Here is a 13,735-nt window from a genome sequence, read left to right on the forward strand (position 1 = left end):
CATCCAGGAACAAGACTGAGTATTTTATCCTTTCACTTTGATGAAGGGTCCATTCAGAGTCATGATGAATGCTTATCTCGACTTGGCTCAAACAGGAAGTACCAAAGCCAGTTTCTGTTGAATTGCACTCCTTCCTGTAAAGCCCACCTACTCACCACAGTGCTAAAACAAACACATAAATACATTTTAATGTCATCACCTCTCACTTCCACTCCACCAACACTGCACTCACTCCGCCAGGACTCATTCCAACACCACCCTATTTTTACAAACAATGATTAAAGTCAAACTGTGACAGTGAGCTACTCCAATATATCCCTGTACACTGGAATCTCTATCAGTATGCCCATCAACTGTAACTTCCATCACTTCAACTGTTCATTGTTAAATAGTGCTGCACAATATTCAAATTGTAGTCAAAATCACAGGAGGCACAGTTTTGAATATACTGTTTACTAAATACTGCGCTTCCTATGTATGACAGCTACAGGCAACATACAGTATGTGTAAATATAAACTATTCTGAATTAAGGTTTATGGCATTTTATAGATGTCCCTGCCTACAAATCAGATTAATACAGACAGAAAAAAAACATCTTTGTCTGGTTTAGATCTTCTTAAATAATCACAACATGATCATTTTAAATATAATATTATAAAAAATAATCACAATTGGGCTAACAGACAGCTCAGTGGTTAAAGCTGGTGGCCAACATACATCCAGTGTCCGCTGCCTAGTACAAGGGTTTGAATCCAGCTCTCCAAACATCCCAATGTGCTTCCCTTTGTCTCCCACCACCAGCACTGTATCTCTCAATAAAGGCACCTTCTGGTCCAAAACATATTTAAAAACAATAGCACTGAAGTCTCCTCCTGACTGTCTCCTCCTGACTGTCTCCTCCTGACTGTCTCCTCCTGACTTTCTCCTCCTGACTGTCTCCTCCTGACTGTCTCCTCCTGACTTTCTCCTCCTGACTGTCTCCTCCTGACTGTCTCCTCCTGACTGTCTCCTCCTGACTTTCTCCTCCTGACTGTCTCCTCCTGACTGTCTCTTCCTGACTGTCTCCTCCTGACTGTCTCCTCCTGACTGTCTCTGTCTCCTCCTGACTGTCTCCTCCTGACTGTCTCCTCCTGACTGTCTCTGTCTCCTCCTGACTGTCTCCTCCTGACTGTCTACTCCTGACTGTCTCCTCCTGACGTTCTCCTCCTGACTGTCTCCTCCTGACTGTCTCTGTCTCCTCCTGACTGTCTCCTCCTGACTGTCTCCTCCTGACTGTCTCTGTCTCCTCCTGACTGTCTCCTCCTGACTGTCTCTGTCTCCTCCTGACTGTCTCCTCCTGACTGTCTCCTCCTGACTGTCTCCTCCTGACTGTCTCCTCCTGACTTTCTCCCTCAGGTTCAGCTGGAAGGTGGACGGCAGCAGTATAAGCCCGTTGTCATGGCGCTGACGGAGAAGGACATCCTGCTGTTTCAGGCGGTGCCGTGGAGCAGAGAGTCCTGGTCCACGCCTCTGCTCACACACCCACTGCTGGCCACAAGGTGAGGGGCAGCTAGAGCCAAAGTTCACCGTCCTCAAACTGTAATCAAATCATTCCTTCATGGTACAGATAGTAATATTTATGTTAAAATGCTTTTTTTTTTTATATGACAATTTTCCAACGTATCAATAAGGGCTGCATAATTCATTGTAAAATATATGGACATGTGCCATATTGCAGTAAGCATAATATGAAGTTAATCCTAGATATCTAAATGAAGTATTGTTGAGATGCAGAGAGGTGTGGGCTTTCTAACATACCTTGTTTGGTACAGTATCTTTAAAAGAAATCACATTAATTATTCACATTAATTGATATTGTGAATAATATTAAAATGATACTTTCATCATAGCATTGATAATTATATCCCAACTGCACTATTGGTCAAAATTGAGTTATTTTTTCCAAATCTTGCAGCCCTTATATGAATACAAATTCAACCACATATCAGCTGACTATCATTAGAAATGGTTTTAGGATTCCAGTTCAGTACTGTCGACATTATATTCAACAAACTGTCAAATGAAAGTTAAAAACCTATTTATTTTTGGGTAATTCTGTTTTTATATGATTTCCAGGTCGACACAATCTCTTTTAGCCTTCTGCGATATACAATCATAGCACACATCAATGTATCCCAGATACTGGACAGTACAGAGACTCACTGACCTATAAACATGATTTAAAATAAATAATGAACAAAAATTAAAAGAAACAGGAACAAGGTTGTTGGTGTTTACCTCGATGATATGCATGCCCCCTCGTCCTCAGAAAGAGCACTAACTAGACGGGTCAGTGTTGTGTCATGGACAGCAAGAGGAGCTTAACACTGACTATAATCCATGTGCTAGATGTTACTGTGCCCTCACACATGTCTCCCCTCAGGCTGGTTCACTCTGGCAGTGCTCGGGGGTCTCCTGCTCAGGGGTCAGACCTGGTGTTTGCCACCCGGACGGGCACAGGGCGGGGCATCGAGTCCCACATCTTCAGAGTGGAGACGCACTGGGACCTGTCGTCATGGACGCGAGCCCTCGTGCAGGGGGCGCACGCCGCGGCTGAGCTCATCAAAGAAGTCTCCATCGGTGAGTGTGAGCATGAGTGATTCCAGTTTAGAGTCAGCAGTGAAATACCCTGAGGACATCGATCCTGGTCGCCTTAAGGCCAGAACCAGCTTCCATGGAAACGTGTTGTTGTTTGAAACGTGCATGGCTGTTGCTCTTATATTTATAACTTATATCAGGCTGAACATTGGAACATCTCCTTTGTGTTGTTGTATAATTCAAACATTTTGGGATACCTTCCAGTATTGGCTAACTTATAATGACCAAAATGTTCCTATGTTAACATATGATAATATGAAGTGTGGCCTTCAATTGGAGAACAAAAAATGGCAAATTATTTCATTCACAAATGTCCTTTTCTCCAAATTTCTACTGTGTTATGTTTTTTTAATGACTATATCAAAATTATATTTAATTTTGAAATATAAAAGAGCAGTTTTACAGTTATAACACAGTTATACAGTGTTTCACTTACATTAGGCTGTATCACAGACAACAACCTTTTAACACTAAGGACATGCTGTGGTAAACTGTAGCTTTATTTATTTATGTACTGTACATTCCACTGTGAGATGGTGTATATTGTTGTATTTGATGAAAAAGAACAATGGATGTCAATGAGATTTGTTTCCCTGCAACTACTATCTTCAGATAAACACTCTGCTGGTGTCTTGGTCCTCTCCGCTCAGTGTGAGCTGCTGCTGAATGACAACACTAAACACAGAGTAAAACAAACAGAAGTAATAAAACATAAATAAAATCAGATAAAATGTATTCTTTAAAAAAAGCGAGTTTTAAAAAAAAGATTGAACAGAGGCAGCCCTGATCTCCAGACAGGTCGTCCAAAGTCCAGGAGCTCTGACAGCAAAGACTGTCTGCTTTCTGTTTTTTATCTAGATTTTAGAACAACCTGCCTCTTAAGAATCTCAGGGTTCAGGGGGGGGGGGCATATGTCAATAAAAGGTCAGATAAATAGTTTGGATCAAGGCCTGTCAGGGCTTTAGTAAGCAATAAGATCTTTGAATCAAATCTGAAAACAAGGCGGATACAAAAACTGATTCAAGATAAATCTGAAATCATTTTTAATTCAGATTTAAGGTCATTCCGTCCCCAGTAAACAGGTGTGTGTGTGTGTGTGTGTGTGTGTGTGTGTGTGTGTGTGTGTGTGTGTGTGTGTGTGTGTGTGTGTGTGTGTGTGTGTGTGTGTGTGTGTGTGTGTGTGTGTGTGTGTGTGTGTGTGTGTGTAGAGTGTGAAACAGACCTTCACCCACCTTCATCTCTGTGCATGAAAGCATCAGGCCATGAGTAATGTCAAGTGGAAAAGAGTTTTCTAGAGAAAATGTGGAGCACAGATACAATGTGTTCATGTATATATGCCTTTAAAGCTCAGTGAGAGGAAGCTCCTGAGCTTCTCTGTGGAAAGCAGAAGTGGGTCCAGCAGAGGGGAATGCTTCCTCTGTGCTGAACCAGCAGCTGGCCTTTCTCCCTTTGTCTGTTTCTTCTCTGTCCTGCTACAGTTGTACAGGAAGAAGTAACAGTGATACACATGGAAATGCTCTATGATCAAATAACGTCCCAGTTGAATCTGCACCAGGCAGGACTTTTATATTCAAGATACTTTAAACTTCTGCAACAAAGAGGAACAACCCACCCAGAGTCCACTCAGATGCTGTAGATTCATTTATTTGTATGATTATTGAGGCGACAACATTCACTTGTATATTAATAGCATACTTCCAGAGATTGAGAGGAAGACATTTAGTCTGCTGTCAACACATGGCAGTTATTATGCTCCACATTTTTTGGAACAAGCTCCCAGAAAACTTCAGGTCAGCTGCAACTCACTTCTTTCCCATGTTTCCTTTTTGCTGCTGGCTGCTGCCATTATCCAATCAAATACCTCTTATAACTAATGCTGCGTTCACACCGGACGCGATGCGAATATTCGCTTCGCTCTAATCGCTCCTATCGCATCGCTCTAAACGCTCGAGTTTCACCGCGGCTGCCAGCTGTGTTTACTCGCATCATTCAAACAAGACGCGCTGGCTCGGGAGCTACAACTACAACAAGAATGACATATTTTACCGTGATTTAATTGTAATACCCGTTTCTAAATGATGCCGAAGTAACAACATACTGATACCGGTTAGTAAAAACCATGAATTAATGCTTTGACAAGTCTGCAGACAGACGGCAGGCGAAACACCTTTTAAAATGCTTGTTTTCTGAATGAAGATCGTGTCGACCAGGCTAAGCTAACGTTGTATTCCACACTCATAACAACGGCCTACAGACATAAATAAAGCAGCGACTGTATTCGACATGATACAGACAGTCTGTGGTTTGTACTTCTTTAACTTTTGTCTAGTTTCTGAACAGATATGAGGAGCTGTGAGCTCTGTGTGCTAACTGCTAACGGCTAACGGCTGATGTTTTCTGGTTGAACGTCAGTGACGGCAGGCTGAGATCCTCACCGCTGATTGGCTTCCGCGAGAACGCGTCACGTGAATTTGACGCTCGAGTTGAAAAAATTGAACTCTCGCGTTTAATGCGGCACCGTTCAATCGCCTCAATCGCGTGATTCACGCCGCGTCCACCGCTTCATGCTCGCCGTCGGAGCGAATTCGCGTCTGTCCGCGTCTCTGCATTGACTTTACATGTAATCGCGCCGCCCCCAAACATCGCATCGCGTCCGGTGTGAACGCAGCATAATCGCTCCTATCGCATCGCTCTAAATGCTTGAGTTTCACCGCGGCTGCCAGCTGTGTTTACTCGCATCATTCAAACAAGACGCGCTGGCTAGGGGGCTACAACTACAACAAAATGAACATATTTTACCGTGATTAAATTGTAATACACGTTTCTAAATTATGCCGAAGTAACAACATACTGATACCGGTTAGTAAAAACCATGAATTAATGCTTTGACAAGTCTGCAGACAGACGGCAGGCGAAAAACCTTTTAAAATGCTTGTTTTCTGAATGAAGATCGGGTCGACTAGGCTAAGCTAACGTTGTATATGCTCCGTCCACACTCACAACAACGGCCTACAGACATAAATAAACCAGCGACTGTATTCGCCATGACACAGGCAGTCTGTGGTTTGTACTTGTTTAACTTTTGTCCAGTTTCTGAACAGATATGAGGAGCTGTGAGCTCTGAGTGCTAACTGCTAACAGCTAACGGCTGATGTTTTCTGGTTGAACGTCAGTGACGGCGGCGGAGATCCTCACCGCTGATTGGCTTCCGAGAGAACGCGCCACGTGAATTTGACGCTCGAGTTGAAAAAATTGAATTCTCGGCACCGTTCAATCGCCTCAATCGCCTCAATCGCTTGATTCGCGCCGCGTCCACCGCTTCATGCTCGCCGTAATATTACTCAGCGTACATGAAGGCTGCACCTTAACGTGCACTCACACCTGCTGTTCTTATAATAATACTTTTCCTTTATAAAGCGCTTTTCTACGTTTTTACAACAATACAATTGTAAATCTCTCTCTCCAGGCTGCACCTTGAGCCGGCAGGATGTGCGTCTGACGCTGCACTACGAGAAGGGCTTCACTGTGACCAGGGAGCAGGTGGACCCAGCAGGGGGGGCCGTGCTCTTCAGGTACCCCTACGAGAAGCTCCGGATGTCCGCAGACGATGGAATACGCAACCTCTACCTGGACTTTGGAGGCCCAGAGGGAGAGATGGTGAGACAAAAGAATAAGATGTTAGCTGTTTCCTGATAGGAACTCTGGGTAATGTCTGCCCGCACAACATTCCTTTAAACAGAACTGTCAGAACTGTCTCACTGGAAATACTCAGATTTGATTGAGCCTACAGACGTAGATTGTTCAGGAGGCACGGCATTTCCCAGAATATACCGCTGTCACGCAGCCAGCTGCTAAACTTGGTCAAAAACAACTGAAATAATTTCTTGCCTTGAATTTGTTTGACAATTTTAGCATCTGCCCTTACTGACAGAAACTTCCAAATCTGGTATTCTCTCCATTTACATTTATTTCGTTTTTTTCTTCCATAAAGAATCATCCACACTTACTCCGACATTAGACACACTCATCAGGAGCTGGCAGTAAGACCTCGGTCTGAATGATCCAGACATACAGCTCCTCGAGGGAATGTGCTATCTGTTAACGTACCAGAGCGCACGGTTACGTTTTGGGCATTTCCAAGGTTATGTAACCAGTCTAATTTAGCATTAACAAATTCCACTCAAAATATGGCAAAGCAGGAACATCAGTAAATAGGTCTGCACTGATCAGTCAACAAATGAGAGTGTGGATCTTCTGCTTTATTTTATGAAAAGCATCTGAACTTCTCTGAGTTGTGTCTCGGACCCCACTGCGTTTACTATAATTACTGTGTTGTACTTCATTCATTCCAACTTTCTTTTAGCAAAAGTAGCGTCTACTGTTTTATCCGCGTCACATTGCAGTGCAAACGCTTTGGTGTAACATTAATGACTTAACGATGTGACCATGGATGAGGGGAAATACATTAGAATGATTCAATATGTAGAATAATATTTAATCTGTTCCACCAATCAATGTCTTTATTTATTATTTCTAACGTTATTATAGTAGTTGATGGAAAACCATGCTCCTTCTGTCTTTGTGGCGAGCTTTATACAGTACATGTTTACTGTGCGCTAAACTGTCACAATCACATTTCAAAGCTTTTTCAACTTTTCAACATTTTTATATTCACCTTGACCATGGTTTGAACTTAAATGTAAAAAGAATGCTAATGAATTTCTACATTTTGAAATGTATAAATCAATAGTCTTTTAATGTCATTAGCGTCAAATGGTGTGCAATAGAATCTTATTCTAGCGAATGGATTCTAATGGAAAGATTCTAGTGAAAACTTTAGTCTGTGTGTTAATTACAGTTGAAGGGGAACTCCAACAGTTTCAAACATCAGTCCTGAGAGATGCACCCTGACACCTAAAATGACTCATCATAACACATCTTCAATGAACTGTTGCATTGTGGGTAACGTCGGGGCCACGTTTCAAAAGACGACAGCGTGGAATAAAAAATATGTTGTATATCTCAGAATAGAAAATGGAAACTGATTTTTTTCTTCTCCTCCCTCCTCTCCTCTCCTCCCTCCCCTCCTCTCCTTTCCTCTCCTCTCCTCCCTCCCCTCCTCTCCTTTCCTCCTCTCCTCTCTCCCCTCCTCTCCTCACCTCCCCTCTCTCCTCTCCTCTTCTGCTCTCCTCTCCTCCTCTCCCCTCCTCTCCTTTCCTCCTCTCCTCTCTCCCCTCCTCTCCTCCTCTCCTCCTCTCCCCTCTCCTCCTTTCCTCCTCTCCTCTCTCCTCTCCTCCTCTCCTCCTCTCCCCTCTCCTCTCCCCCTCTCCTCCTCTCCTCCTCTCCCCTCCTCCCCCCCCCTCTCCTCTCCTCCAGGTGTTTGACCTCCACTCAGGTCCCAAGCCGGTGGTATTTGTCCTCCACTCCTTCCTGTCAGCGAAGCTCACTCGTATGGGCCTCCTGACGTGAGACAGCAGCAGCGAGGAGACAGGAGACAGCAGCAGCGAGGAGACAGGAGACAGCAGCAGCGAGGAGACAGCAGCAGCGAGGAGACAGCAGCAGCGAGGAGACGCTCCGTAAATGCTGATACTTTTCTTTTAGTTTCTTTTTCCGACTCCTCCATTCAGAGCTGAAGCTTTGGAGTGAGGGAGATTAGACCACAAGTGTTGATTGTCTCAGAATTGTGCCTTCTGTTCAAACATCTCCTCGGCCTCTGGAATCATTTGTTTTGCAGATAAAAGGAAGTGGCACTTTGCTTGAAGTGATGAGAGACAAAACAGGCTTTTGAAAATCATTCCACGTGATGATGCATTCACTTTTATTCCAAGCTACGACGCTGTGATGTGCTCATGAGATTCCACTACCAGTGCACTTCAAGCAAAGTGTTATTTATATGAAGGGATGGACATTTTGTTAGACAATAAGCACAGAACCAAGCACAGCCTGGTGAAAGCTCCCTGTTTTACTCTCTGCCTTTCATTCCACCACAGCCTTCCAATGTTCAGGGCTCTAATCTGTTAGTCTTTGTGAGTGTGAGACGCTGATTTAGAGTCAGAATGCAGTTAACTGATCAGAGAGTGTGTGTGTGTGTGTGTGTGTGTGTGTGTGTGTGTGTGTGTGTGTGTGTGTGTGTGTGTGTGTGTGTGTGTGTGTGTGTGTGTGTGTGTGTGTGTGTGTGTGTGTGTGTGTGTGTGTGTGTGTGTGTGTGTGTGTGTGTGTGTGTGTGTGTGTGTGTGTCTGACGGCACCTTCTAGCACATTATCCTAACCTACTGTTGTAATCAAGTGCCAACAGTGCCTTCCTATACGTAGTTACACTCTTTGTAAAGTATTTTTTATTCACACAGTGAGAGAGTTTGAAGCTTTGGACATGGCCGAGCTATAGTATTACTCTTATAGTGTAACCGTGTTACTTTTGATGTTGTTTTTAAAGTCTTATGATAAGCATGACATTAAACTCTGTATCAGATGATGACATCTGAACATGTGTCCCCCCCCCCCTTTTTGACCTTTGCTGCCACGTCATGTCCCTGTCATCTCATTCCATTTCTCTTGAGTTTCCTGGTCCCTTGTTACCTGCCTAAAGCAGTGTTTCTCTGACCAAGGAATCACTGCAGTCAGTATACACGCGCTTTGTTTTACATTCCTTTTCATTTGCTGTCTGAAATGTTTTTTACAAATATATGTTTTACTCTTGGTCCACTGACTTGCCTTCTTCTGGAGCTTTCATGGCCTCATCTGTCATCCATCTGCTTCCAGTGTAGCAGTAACCTTTAAGATCAGCTGATCACAGAAATCATCACAATGATACAAAGAGGCGGTTCTAGACCAATTGTACTGGGGGGGGGGGGGGGGGGGGGGCCATGCTGGGCCCGGTCATTTAAAGAGCACATTTAATGCAGGACAAAAACACAAAGAGAGTGTTTAAGATTTCAACATTTTGGTTCAGTATAATGACATTGAACACAACATCAACTATTATGAATCATATTTGTTTCAGTAGCTTAGTTACAATGTTATTAAATGGCATTTATGAAAACAAAACACATCCATGGTAACTTCGGCTCAAGTTAAAGCACAGTCTTTGCACCATCACCATTGGTTTTATAATAGACTCTTTTTTCAGAGGGGGGGCCCAGGGTGGTCCAAGCCCAGTGTTATAAGGGCACTGGCCCCTGTGAGCCCCCCCCCCCCTAGAACCGCCCCTGCAAAGAGCAGCCGATCAAAGACAAGGATTTACCTTAAATCTTCTGTATTGTTTAGTCTTTTACTAAACGTATTACATTTAAAGCAGCTATACAGAATCTTATCCTTTAAAAACATATGTAATGTTTTAATAATGACAATACTACTATAATAATATTTCATATTATCCAAATAAAGGGTTAAAATAGTAGGAAGTTGAATTCGAAACAATGAAAAACAAACTTTCTGAAGCAGAACAAATACTGGTGTTTGAGTTGCATCAGATCATGTAGAACCTTTTGTATCATATGAAATAAATGCCCGGCATATTCTAGAAGAACCCTATTCAGAATGATATGTGTTAATAACATATTTTAATGTTGCTTATTCCAAAAGATCTATTGTGTATGTACTGCAGCCGTCAAAAATCCACCTTGAACCACTTAGCTCTCTCACGTGGAAGAGTAATGTTCGGCCTTGTTTGCTAGTAGGAGTAAAACTGAAAAATGTTTTACTTTTTTCTTTCACTTAAATCCAAAATGTCACTTTCAGTGGCATGATCAACTCAGGCCCTGGTGCTGTTCGTTCAGGTCTTGCTGTTTTTTAGTATGCATTTTTATTGCCTGGAAAAATGCAGAGTTGGTGTGAGAGAAAGTGATGTTAGGCATGCACCGATTTAGTGCTGTTGTTTAGATGGAGTGTGAGTGAAGTCATGTGACGAGCACTGAGCAAACTCAATCGATTGATGAAGAGCATCAGATGCAGTTGAAAGCTCTGGATAAAGCCACTAAATGGACCTAGGGTTAATGTTATTTGCTAATCTACTATGCCCAAGCAATTATGACTTCAGTCTCTACAAATGAAGGTTGGCTCGTCAATGAGCTCCACGTGACTGTAATGTAGACATTTCCATAACCTTCAGCTGTTCATGGTGCGTGTTCCTGAAGCGAGCCTTCCCTTCAGTAGAGCCTCTGTTCTTTGGGCCTCTAACAATGTCCCATTGTTTCCTCTCATCGTGCAACACAGAACCAGATATCCCGTCTGTCCTCGGATAAGGAACACAGTCACAGTCTGTACGACCTTCATTCTGTTTGGGACAGTGTCCTTGTGATGGTTTGGACACTTTTTTCATTCTATAGTAAATGCATAAAACAAACTGAAACATTGACATTAATAAAATCTATTATGTCAACAGATTTCACATAACTGTATTAAGTTAGTGAAGGCAATAATATTAAGTTTAAATAAGTTCAACTTAATATTATGGCTTTTTAACCTTGTAAATCTGTTGACATAATACATTTAATTAAAGTCAAAGTTTTGGTTTCTTCAGTGTCGGCTGTGATAAAGACTGGCAGGCTTCACTTCCCCTCATGTGTTCCATATAGATCCGGCCTGACAGAAAGTGTTGTTCCTGTGTTGCTCTCCATCCTTCCCCACCACACCTTTTACTCCATGTTAGTCCTGTCCTCTAACCCACCGCACAGATCTGATTGTCTTAACTTGGTCAACCTTCAACAAGCGACAGGCCGTCCCTCTTTAAACTCGGTGCACTAACCTGTCTTTAAATCTGTGAATGTACACCTCTCCTCTGCTTCCACATGATGATGTTCACCTCCTTTCTGTGATTGTGGCTCCTGTCTATGCAATGCAACGCTTCAAAGAAAGGGTTTTGAACCAAAGGTAGTTTTTGTGGCAGCTTGCGTCCAACACAATCATTGAACTGAGGGGTCTCTGCAGAATAAAGTGCTGCTGCCTCAACCCGTCATATGCAAAGTATTTTAGACTTCCTTCCAAGATACTTATAGCCTATAATGTAATAAGCAATGTAATAATCACAAATGTAAAAAAAACTACCAATAAAACTGTTACAAATTACAGACATTTCTGTGTGGTTTGTTTTTATGATTTGGACATTGGTTTTACATTTATAATTTATTCAATATTAACATGTCATTTTACTTATTGATTGTTTTACTGGGTTTGGGTGCACATGTTTTTTAAAGCCCAGACAAAGGTGGAAGAGCACCAGCAAAGTCACAACTAACAATGACCAAGGGTTGTGTCCTCTAGATTTAGTCTCTTATTTTGCCCTCAAAGTGCACCAGATGTATGCATTTCACCTTTCATTTTCCTGTTTTCATGTTATTATCCTCCAAAGTGTTAGATAAACACTGACAAATTCACAGCTGACCAGAAGTGATATTCATTAAGAAATGACATCTCAACATGTACCACATATTTTTAATATCTTATCTTTTAGCTCTATGTTTTCATAAGGTCTTGCAAGTGCAAGTTTTTGAATGCTGTAAAAAAAAAAAGTATAAAACGTATACAAATCTCAACATTATGCTTTTAAATTGTGTTAGCATGATTCTGGTCGTAACATTTCCACCAGAACTACACCTTTGTTAGGAGCTCTCCTGCCATCTTGTGGACTACAGGCTGTGAACCGTTAACAAGAAGCTGAGAATGTATCAACATCTGAAACTAGAGAAATCTACATGATTGTGGGATATATAGCCCATAGTATTGTGTAGTATTTTCGGATATATTTCACACATTTTTTTTGTTACGTGTAAATGTGTATGTAATATTGAAAAAATGTGCTCAACAACTATATAATGTATAGAGTATATGTAGGGGAGAGTGGGGTAAGTTGAGCCATTTTTTAGTTATGCTGTCCTCTAAGCAAGGAGAAATGACACATAGTAAAAATGAAAGCACACAACTATAATTCAGGATGTCTCCTATCAATGACAATGATAAGAATTCATATTTGATCAAGGGCAGCGAAAATATTACTTCTAAAAAAAAAAAAGTTTTGTGGCTCAACTTGCCCCAGGTTAGGGGTAAGTTGATCCAGGTCAGGGGGTAAATTGAACCACTGTTCAAACTTGGGCATACCTGTTCAAACCTGGGCATACCTACAAAAAATCTTAAAGGTAACTTTAAACAATAAATAACAAACCAAATACAAGTTTAGTTTTTCAAATATTTTTTATATAAATTTCAATTGAATTGATTGATTTTTTTTTAACATGTTAAAAGGAAAAGTAATCATACAAATGGTGATACAATTTCATACATCTTACCAATCAAACACAGGGTAAATTCAACTTTAAATGTAGCCTACAATGAGCTCTAATTATCAACTTGGCCTACTTTCATTAATTTCTCCATTGAAAAACTGGCTCAACTTACCCCAAGGCCCACGGTTCACTTTACCCCATAGCCACCATTTTAGAAAAAATAGCCTAGCATTAAAATTCAGAGTCATCTTTAGCTTAATGACTCACATGGTTTAATACGCTGCTAACACATCAACATATACAATATATTTGTTTAAACCTGGATACATTTTTTTTGACATGACAGCCGATATAGCTGACATCTAGAAAATTTACTTTGACAAGCAAAAAACGTTTTTTTGTAAAAAACTTTACTTACCAGACCACAATGAGCATCTCTCTTTCACAGGCAATGAGAAATGGGAGGAGCTTGCATAATTTCTGGTCACGTGATTACAACTATAAGGCGTTGCCTGGTTACATGGAGGTGGTTCAACTTACCCACTGGCTCAACTTACCCCCTTCTCCCCTATATATATATATATATATATATATATATATATATATATATATATATAGGCCTATAGGTATTTGTAAGGTAAATATATATATGTAGGCTGTACATGTAACATGGCATAATGTATTTTCCATTTTCTCAATTTGTTATATTTAGCAGTAAAATATATAAATGATTAAGAATGTCAAAATATAAAAATGTAATGAAATTACAATTAGCAACACCCTATCCATACAATTGTTATATTGATGTGGTTGGTGAATGTGTGATATTTTAGTACATAAGCTAGTCATTTAAAGTTGTATTTTATAAGGTGTAACCGGAA

General features: G+C 41.3%; 1 protein-coding gene across 1 annotated transcript in view; it reads left to right on the forward strand.

Annotated features, from left to right (window-relative positions):
* The window catches only part of sntb2 (syntrophin, beta 2), a 52,505-nt gene extending 43,729 nt beyond the window's left edge, over nucleotides 1–8,776 (forward strand). The window contains exons 4-7 of the mRNA XM_034132684.1: nucleotides 1,397–1,539; nucleotides 2,424–2,620; nucleotides 6,105–6,295; nucleotides 8,015–8,776. Of these exons, the coding sequence (XP_033988575.1) occupies nucleotides 1,397–1,539; nucleotides 2,424–2,620; nucleotides 6,105–6,295; nucleotides 8,015–8,107 (624 nt within the window). The 3' untranslated portion in view covers nucleotides 8,108–8,776. The remainder of the gene's footprint in view (nucleotides 1–1,396; nucleotides 1,540–2,423; nucleotides 2,621–6,104; nucleotides 6,296–8,014) is intronic.
* Nucleotides 8,777–13,735: the final 4,959 nt, after the last annotated feature.

Source organism: Trematomus bernacchii, unplaced genomic scaffold (genome assembly GCF_902827165.1).
Source record: "Trematomus bernacchii unplaced genomic scaffold, fTreBer1.1, whole genome shotgun sequence".
In the NCBI taxonomy this organism is placed as follows: Eukaryota; Metazoa; Chordata; class Actinopteri; order Perciformes; family Nototheniidae; genus Trematomus; species Trematomus bernacchii.